The 10510-nt window shown below is 35.8% G+C and overlaps 1 protein-coding gene across 2 annotated transcripts; it reads left to right on the top strand.

Annotated features, from left to right (window-relative positions):
• Positions 1-5457: 5457 nt before the first annotated feature.
• tob1b (transducer of ERBB2, 1b) lies at positions 5458-10198 on the top strand. 2 transcript variants are annotated; one of them, XM_077245919.1, is made up of 2 exons: positions 5458-5663; positions 8113-10198. In XM_077245919.1, the coding sequence occupies exon 2, from the start codon at positions 8222-8224 to the stop codon at positions 9179-9181; it is 960 nt and encodes a 319-aa protein (XP_077102034.1). In that variant the 5' UTR covers positions 5458-5663; positions 8113-8221; the 3' UTR covers positions 9182-10198. The 2 variants fall into 2 exon arrangements, with proteins under 2 accessions (XP_077102034.1, XP_077102042.1); XM_077245927.1 differs by having other exon boundaries at positions 5467-5663; positions 8085-10198.
• Positions 10199-10510: the final 312 nt, after the last annotated feature.

Genomic DNA, 10510 nt, shown 5'->3' with positions numbered 1-10510 from the left:
TGATACTATGTAATATTTATACATTTTTTAATGAGCTATTTTTCCATCAAAAGTATTATTATTATTTTTTAAGGAACTTGCAATGAATCCAATATTTCAGATTAACACATCTGAATCATGTCCATGGTTCTTGTGTTTGTTCACATAGAAACTACAACAGAAGTCACCAAATTTCATCCCATTCCGATCAAGCAAAGCATTAAAAAAAATTAAAATGTGATTTTTTTTTGACAGAACATTCTAATAAGCTGCACTTTGACTTTATATCTCGCAATTCTAACTTTATATCTCGCAATTCTGACTTTATATCTCGCAATTCTGACTTTATATCTCGCAATTCTAACTTTATATCTCGCAATTCTAACTTTATATCTCGCAATTCTGACTTTATATCTCGCAATTCTGACTTTATATCTCACAATTCTGACTTTATATCTCGCAATTCTGACTTTATATCTCGCAATTCTAACTTTATATCTCGCAATTCTGACTTTATATCTCGCAATTCTGACTTTATATCTCGCAATTCTGACTTTATATCTCGCAATTCTAACTTTATATCTCGCAATTCTGACTTTATATCTCGCAATTCTGACTTTATATCTCGCAATTCTAACTTTATATCTCGCAATTCTGACTCTATATCTCACAATTCTGACTTTATATCACGCAATTCTGACTTTATATCACGCAATTCTGACTTTATATCACGCAATTCTGACTTTATATCTCACAATTCTGACTTTGTATCTCGCAATTCTGACTTTATATATCGCAATTCTGACTTTATATCACGCAATTCTGACTTTATATCTCACAATTCTGACTTCATATCTCACAATTCTAAGTTTATATCTCACAATTCTAACTTTATATCTCGCAATTCTTACTTTATATCACGCAATTCTGACTTTATATCTCACAATTCTGACTTTATATCTCGCAATTTTGACTTTATATCTCACAATTCTGACTTTATATCTCACAATTCTGACTTTATATCTCACAATTCTGACTTTATATCTCACAATTCTAACTTTATATCTCGCAATTCTTACTTTATATCACGCAATTCTGACTTTATATCTCACAATTCTGACTTTATATCTCGCAATTCTGACTTTATATCTCACAATTCTGACTTTATATCACGCAATTCTGACTTTATATCTCACAATTCTGACTTTATATCTCAGAATTCTAACTTTATATCTCACAATTCTAACTTTATATCTCGCAATTCTTACTTTATATCACGCAATTCTGACTTTATATCTCACAATTCTGACTTTATATCTCGCAATTCTGACTTTATATCTCACAATTCTAACTTTATATCTCGCAATTCCGACTTTATATCTCACAATTCTAACTTTATATCTCGCAATTCTGACTTAATATCTCACAATTCTGACTTTATATCTCACAATTCTGACTTAATATCTCACAATTCTGACTTTATATCTCGCAATTCTGACTTTATATCTCGCAATTCTGACTTTATATCTCACAACTCTGACTTTATATCTCACAATTCTGACTTTATATCTCACAATTCTGACTTTATATCTCGCAATTCTGACTTTATATCTCGCAATTCTGACTTTATATCTCGCAATTCTAACTTTATATCTCGCAATTCTGACTTTATATCTCGCAATTCTAACTTTATATCTCGCAATTCTGACTTTATATCTCGCAATTCTGACTTTATATCTCACAATTCTAACTTTATATCTCACAATTCTAACTTTATATCTCGCAATTCTAAATTTATATCTCGCAATTCTAACTTTATATCTCGCAATTCTAACTATATCTCGCAATTCTGACTTTATATCTCACAATTCTGACTTAATATCTCACAATTCTGACTTTATATCTCACAATTCTGACTTTATATCTCGCAATTCTGACTTTATATCTCACAACTCTGACTTTATATCTCACAATTCTGACTTTATATCTCACAATTCTGACTTTATATCTCGCAATTCTGACTTTATATCTCGCAATTCTGACTTTATATCTCGCAATTCTAACTTTATATCTCGCAATTCCGACTTTATATCTCACAATTCTTACTTTATATCTCGCAATTCTGACTTAATATCTCACAATTCTGACTTTATATCTCGCAATTCTGACTTAATATCTCACAATTCTGACTTTATATCTCGCAATTCTGACTTTATATCTCACAATTCTGACTTTATATCTCACAACTCTGACTTTATATCTCACAATTCTGACATTATATCACACAATTCTGACTTTATATCTCGCAATTCTGACTTTATATCTCGCAATTCTGACTTTATATCTCGCAATTCTGACTTTATATCTCGCAATTCTGACTTTATATCACACAATTCTGACTTTATATCACACAATTCTGACTTTATATCTCGCAATTCTGACTTTACATCTCGCAATTCTGACTTTATATCTTGCAATTCTAACTTTATATCTCACAATTCTAACTTTATATCTCACAATTCTGACTTTATATCTCACAATTCTGACTTTATATCTCACAGTTCTAACTTTTTTCTCGCAATTCTGACTTTTTTTCTCGCAATTAGGACTTTATTTCGCGCAATTGCGACTTTATATCTCACAATTCTGACTTTATATCTCACAATTCTGACTTTATATCTCACAATTCTAACTTTTTTCTCGCAATTCTGACTTTTTTTCTCGCAATTAGGACTTTATTTCGCGCAATTGCGACTTTATATCTCACAATTCTAACTTTACATCTCACAATTCTGACTTTATATCTCACAATTCTAACTTTTTTCTCGCAATTATGACTTTTTTTCTCGCAATTAGGACTTTATTTCGCGCAATTGCGACTTTATATCTCACAATTCTGACTTTATATCTCGCAATTCTGTCTTTATATCTCGCAATTATGACTTTATATCTCGCAATTCTGACTTTATATCTCACAATTCTGTCTTTATATCTCACAATTTTGACTTTATATCTCACAATTCTGACTTTATTTCGCGCAATTGCGACTTTATATCTCACAATTCTGACTTTATATCTCGCAATTCTGTCTTTATATCTCACAATTTTGACTTTATATCTCGCAATTCTGACTTTATATCTCGCAATTCTGACTTTGTATCTCACAATTCTGACTTTATATCTCACAATTCTGACTTAATATCTCATAATTCTGACTTTATATCTCGCAATTCTGACTTTATATATCGTAATTCTGACTTTGTATCTCACAATTCTGACTTTATATCTCACAATTCTGACTTAATATCTCACAATTCTTACTTTATATCTCGCAATTTTGACCTTATATCTCACAATTCTTACTTTATATCTCGCAATTCTGACCTTATATCTCACAATTCTTACTGAATATCTCGCAATTCTGACTGTATCTCACAATTCTGACTTTATATCTCACAATTCTAACTTTTTTCAAGCAATTCTGACTTTTTTTCTCGCAATTGCGACTATTTCTCACAATTGTGACTTTATATCTCACAATTGTGAGAAAAAAAGTCGCAATTATTATTATTATTCATTTATTTAATGGCGGAAACAAGCTTCCATACTACACTGAAACAAAATATTGATGTTGGATAACTTAAATGATACAAATTGCCTCACATAGAGTTCAAATGACAATGTTTGGGATCTGAAGTGACATTGTTTTTAATTCCACAAAAACCGTAGAGAAAGGCCGTCAGGTCACATTTAGGTATAAGCAGTCACTATTATCTATTATCCACGAAGGTTGTAATAAGCAGGTGATTGGCTGAGTCTGTCGTTTCTCCTCCCTCTCTGCCTTTCTCTGAACTTTGAACGCTCACAATATCCCTGCTAAGCAAATTAGCTTATCCTGACTACCCAGTTTAGAAATCTGCAGTCATTAGCATGTTCCTCTCACTGTAATCAGGCCAATAAGAAAATGTTGCTTAGACAAACAGTATATGGGACTACCTTTACTTCCAGAGCGGAACTTGCTTATAAAACAGAATAATCTCACTGTATTGTGAGTCTAGAATCACTTCCCAAATGTCATAAGCTAAATATTTAAAGATCCAATAAAATATCCCTCTGCTTTAACATTGCCAATCCTCGTCCATATGGTATAAGCTTATTGTGTGCACAGCTTATAATAATTCATGACGACGACAAAAACCTTAAACCTTAAACCCCTCACGTATGGGAGCTTGTCTTACTCGACCAATGAAATATGAGATCAACATACTATTCCTGATACTATTGAAAAAGCAACACTACACGGCTGCATCACGTTACAATATATGCAGCACAGATGAATAACTGGGTTTTGATTTACACGGTTATCAGGCAATTATATTTTGACTTTTTGTATTAATAAATAACTTGCATGTTTATTTAGTCACATGCACTCATCGTCATATGTTCTTCAAAAGCAATGTATTGTGCATATTGCATAACTTAAAATGTCACAACAAGGTATAACCTCAGAAATGAGTAGGCTATACTGAGTTTATTACTTTAACAAAAAATATAGACCATATAACATATTAAATAACATTATGAAAAAAGGCTAAGGAAGGAGAAAAAAATCTTACTCTTTTTTTCTCTAAAAAGTACATTTTAAATCCATAATATTTGGGTATGTGGAGTTACATTACATTATAAATAACACACACACACACACACACACACATATATATATATATATATATATATATATATATATATATATATAGTAGCTAAAGTCCTTTTGATTGACTGAATTACTAGTAAACCTACGTTATGTTTTGTTATACACTCTGCACATACTGAAATAATTAGTGTATTTGCATTGATGATGACGAAAGCACGGCCAGCCAATAGCATCTGAGTATTTTTTTTCACGCAAAACACGTGAAAGATTACACCTCAGTCGACAAATGACCAGTGTCACTCCGCTCTGTGTCTGTGCTAGTGCTTTGCTCTTAATGTAGCCTATTTATTTATTTACACCTTCTTATCTGCTTAATATGTCTGAAATTATTAACGAGATTCATTGTTCAGAACCTTTAATCTGACTTCATGATCATGTCAACGAAAGCTGCAGAGAGACTGTTTTAACGATAGGCTGTTAACAGCACTCTGTTATGAGTTGTCTCGGTAAATCAAATTAACATAATAAAGCATGCAGTATTATTCTGTTTATATCTCCTACGTGTGGGAGGAAAACACTTGGAGGAAAACACTTAAAACATGACTAGAAAAGCCAGCCGTGTATGTATTTTTCGTTCATTGGTCGAGGGGCGGGTCCCTTTGATTATTGACGTTAGAGGAAAGCCAATCAGCGCGGAGAATTCAGAGACAAATATATGACGAAGGCGCGGTCATCCAATCGTAAGCTTCGCTGGGGGTTTGACCTCTGAAAACCGCATCACCGCCCCCAACCTGTCCGTGGCGGAGGAGCGCTATAAAGGAGATCCAGTCAGGAGTTTAAAGGGCAGAGTTGTAAAAACTCCCAGGCAGTGGGGAGTCGGATTGCTTGACGACAGACTCCAAAATAAATAATAATAACATAATTACCTGAAGAACAAACAAGTAATCCAATTAATGCAACCTAACTGGAATAATCTTTTCGATAACTGAAGCGGAAGCCCAACCCTGAGAGAAAAACACGGTCGTTTAATGTAAGTATTTTTGGCATTGAACATTCGTAATGTGTCGTTTGCTGAGGGTTAATAAATATATATCGTTGTATGTCAATGTCACTGCTTAAAGCTGTAGTTTAACTTAAAAATAATGTTGTTTAAACCTCGGTGGAACACAAAAGGAGGCGTTAGGCAGAATGACAGCCTTGGTTAACTTACGTCCATTCACTTGAATGGTATGGAAAGAAAATGCATTGTAAGTCAATGGTCGAGGCTGTCAGTCCCTAAAATCATCGTTTTGTGCTCCAGGAAAAGAACGCATGTCGTTTGGAAAGCAGGTATAATATTTATTTGAGTGCGTTGTCGCTTTAAGAAACCGATTAATTCAGATGTTGGTTGTCTGCTTGAATTGAGACCTTGGATGTGTTTGATAAAACGGTTGCTTTTTTATTATTATCATGGATTCGTTTAATCTAGCCTGCGATCATGTGAATGTGTTCACGCTGTCGTCTGTTTGTGTCATGAATCCCAAAACATCTACAGTGTCAAAGTTCATTGAAATCCACATTTTGATTCGTCATTTATTTTGTTAGACGCTTGGCTGATACAAATCGATTGAGCTGATCTGTTTACGGTTTTACAGTCATTTCAACACGGCTTCCAGAATATTCCCATCCATATGTATTTAATAATCATGGCTGTGTCTCATTTGAATCCAACGCTCGTTTGCAACGCAATAACCGACGTCTGTTTTAGTCGGAATTACGACCACCATACGCGAGAAAAACGCACTATTTTACGCATGTTTTCCTTGATTCGTGTATTAACCACCGAATATCAAAACTCCTGCTTGTATTATCGAATGTAAGCCTGCCTTTATAATTGTATGTGTACAATAGCTTACTAATTCGCCCAGGGATACACACCCCGAGCAGGGCGACACGCTATTGGTCGCGATCTTTGGGAAATCCGATCGCCGATCTGTTGCGCAATGTGTCGCATTGTGTTCAAACGCCCTATATTCACATAAAGGCGTTTTTACGCAACAGTTGACGGAATAAAGTAGGGAAGATAATCCGTGTTATGTAATCTCTCTTGAACAGTGGGTTTCAATCCTTTAGATGCCACAGACCCACCAACGTGATCATCCTCGAGGGACCCATAGATAGATAGATATCATTTATATTGTGAAAAAATCCCAAATAAATGGGAATATTTTTTTCCTACTACTGCACTGCTTATTTAAAAAGTTATATTTAATGAATTTTCTTATTTAAAGAGTTAATTTTTCATTTTTGTGTGAACTATCCCATAATTGACTTGCCCTCAAGTGGTCCTAGGTGTATACTACTTTCTGCTTTCAGCCAAACACGGAGTTATATTAAAAAACATCCTGACTCTTCTAAGCATTATAATGGGATTGAATGGTACCTGAGATTTTGAAGCTCAAAAAAGCACATCCATCCATCATAACAGTAATCCACACAACAATAAAGGCCTTCTGAAGTAAAACCATGTTTTTGTATGAAATGTACATATTTATAACTTTATGAACTATAGTCACTGGCCTCCGGTAATGGCTGTATGTGAGTCTAGTTCTGGCAGAAGAGCGACCTCTGACCCGTCACATGACCTCTGACCTGACACATGATGTAGCATGAAGGCGTAAGGCCTAGCGTAAGCTCAGGTGAGAGTCGACGACCTCTTGCGGTTCAAACAACAAACTCAAGCTCCACCCACATTTCCACCCACAAAAATTCTCCTTTTAGACTTCTAATTCATGACCAATGTTTTGTTTTGCTCTATCCTCTGCGCTTCTGCATTCATCAATTCGTCATGCGTCGGGTCAGAGGTCATGTGTCGGGTCAAAGGTCACTCTTCCGCCGTGAGCTAGACTCCCGTACGGCTGTTACACCCAGTGATAATAGTTTATAAAGTTATAAATATGTATATTTATTTTACAAAAACATGGCTTTGCTTCAGAAGACCTTTATTAACCCCTGGTGTCGTATGGATTACTGTTACTGCTTTTTTTTGGGCTTCAAAATCTCAGGTACCATTCACTCCCATTATAATGCTTGGAAGAGCCAGGATATTTTTCAATTATAACTCTGATTGTGTTTCTTCTTTCAGCCAATGTCATAAACACTTAGGAGGGCTTGAGGCAAGTAAAAATACAGGATCATTTCCATTTTTGGGTGAATTAACCCTTTAATCAAACTTATTTGCATGTTTTTCTCTAAACTCCCAGCACTCCTTTGCGGCCCCCACTTAAAAACCCCAGGCCTATGATATGCAAAACGCAACGGATTAAGCAAATTTAAGCCGATTTTATCGCTTTTAACCTCTTTACTTGTGTCTCTGTGATTTTATGAAATGCATTTGTGGCCTTTAATGAACGTCTCAGTTGTGTAAACGTAGCCTGTGATTGAATAGCTCATGGTTTATTACTCTTCACAGCTCACCTTGCCTCTCTTTCCCCTTCAAGGAGATTTTCCAGTGGATCAACAAGCGTTTCCTCGTCCGCCAGCACCGATCGCTACTGCCTTGGAGGTTTTTACAGCACTCGACTATAAAGACGGCACATACGAACAGCTATGCAGCTTGAAATCCAAGTAGCGCTGAACTTCATAATTTCGTACCTGTACAACAAACTCCCACGACGACGAGTCAACATATTCGGCGAAGAGTTGGAGAGGCAGTTGAAGAAGAAGTACGAAGGACATTGGTACCCAGATAAGCCATATAAAGGATCCGGGTTTAGGTGTATACATGTGGGAGAGAAAGTAGATCCGGTCGTTGAGGAAGCAGCCAAAGAAAGCGGGTTGGACATCGGAGACGTTCGGAATAACTTGCCTCAGGATCTCAGCGTTTGGATCGACCCTTTCGAGGTTTCCTATCAGATTGGCGAGAAGGGAGCGGTTAAGGTGCTATACGTGGACGATAACGGCGAAAACGGCTCCGAGTTGGACAAAGAAATCAGAAACAGTTTTAACCCGGAGGCTCAGGTCTTCATGCCAATCACTGATCCAGTGGGCGTGTCCTCAGAGTCGAGTTCGCCATCACCGCCACCGTTCGGCCAATCGGCCTCCGTTAGCCCGTCTTTCATGCCACGATCAAATCAGCCTTTAACTTTCACCACCGCGTCCTTCGCCGCCACCAAGTTTGGCTCCACTAAGATGAAGAACGGTGGGCGTAACGGTGGAAAAGTTTCCCGCAACTCTCCCACCAATCTAGGCCTGAACGTCAACAACCTAATCAAGCAAAAAGCCATTTCCAACTCCATGCATTCGCTCTATGGATTCGGCATTGGAAGTTCGCAGCAAAAAGCATCAGCGTTGTCTCCTAACGCTAAGGAGTTCGTGTTCCCAAACCTTCAAGGACAAGGGAGCTTCCCGAGCGAGAATGCCATTAGCCCTCAACCGTACGGCAATGCCTTCGACGTGTTCTCCGCGTACGGGAACATCAACGACAAGTCTCTCATGGACGGCTTGAGCTTCAGTCTCGGAAACATGCAGTATTCAAACCAGCAATTCCAGCCAGTCATGGCTAACTAATGGAAGGATTGTTGGCAAAAGGAAAACGTAAGGCAAAGACGCACAACTGTGGATGTGGAAATCGAAGATCCCTATCATTAGTCACTGATAAGCGCATGAGCCCAAGGGTGTTTTGTTTTTTATTTTATTTTATTATTTCTTCCTAATCTCTTTTTATGCCCCCTTGAGTTTGTACTGAAAAGCTTGTTACACACACACACACACACACACACACAAACACACAGCTTGGTCAACACGCGTCAATGTTTTCTTTTCCTTTTTTGCCAATAAAGCAAAAAAAGTTTTTTTACTACCTTTTGGAAAAAAAATACTTTAAAACATTGGTACAAAAAAAACAAAACACAGAAGTTCAAGTTCTGGCCTCTTACAGTATTTTAAAAGTTGGTAAGACTTGGCTGATTTTTAAGAAATTGGCACTAATGCATATATATATCTGGGGTTACGTGGTCTTTTTTCTAATTGTATAATTTAATTGAGTACAGAGTTTGTAAAATATCAGAGTATATATATTGTTTCTACAACATGGTATTGCATTTATATCTTTTTACTACTCCAGTGATCTGTGATGGCTGCAGAAGCTTTATGTTATAATATATTTTGTTTTTTGTCTTTCTTTTTTTAAATTGTTAAAGAAATTCATCTTTAAAAAAAAATAGATCAAAAATTCTGAAGATTGTGTACAGAATATTCCTTAGTGTTGGAATTTCAGTGTAGGAATATTTGCTTTTTTGAAACAAAAAGAGTTGTATTTTCTGTTAAGAGTTAAACAGATTTTTGCTATATTATGGACAATGTAATCGTATATATTAATTTTGTACCTACATTGTGCAATACTTGATAAAATATGGTATAACAAAGTATTTTGAGTCAGTGTCTTACATGTCAAGAGGGACTGAAATAGTTTATATTAAGTTTGTATTAAAATGCTTGAAATATGCTTGTCTTATTTTTGTTTTTCTTTTTTTATTTGACATTTGCACCCTGGCCTTTTTCAATAAAAGACAATTTAGGCAAGAATACTTCATGTCGTCTTTTATTTTTTCCATCAGTTCTTCATGAATATCTCAACTTGAGTGATATTTTACGGTGACCTCCAATCAAATCTTCGTTAGTGACCTCACTAATTTGACACGATTCAACACGCCAAGACTTTCACAGGTGAGAAAATGATTCAAATTCAAAATGTTTGCCAAATCTGAAGCACAAAATGGCTTCTAGTGAGGAAGAACTTCGTATTTCTGAAACAACCTTCTTCCTTATTCTTTAATGCTGCTGTAATAAACGTGGCCTGGTCCCAATAATGAGCCAAAAATGCTGTCTTGCAGAATC

Source organism: Siphateles boraxobius, unplaced genomic scaffold, assembly GCF_051911475.1.
Source record: "Siphateles boraxobius isolate OS27281-9 unplaced genomic scaffold, OSU_SipBor_1 103, whole genome shotgun sequence".
Taxonomy (NCBI): domain Eukaryota; kingdom Metazoa; phylum Chordata; class Actinopteri; order Cypriniformes; family Leuciscidae; genus Siphateles; species Siphateles boraxobius.
This window is presented reverse-complemented; position numbering and strand designations above follow the sequence as displayed.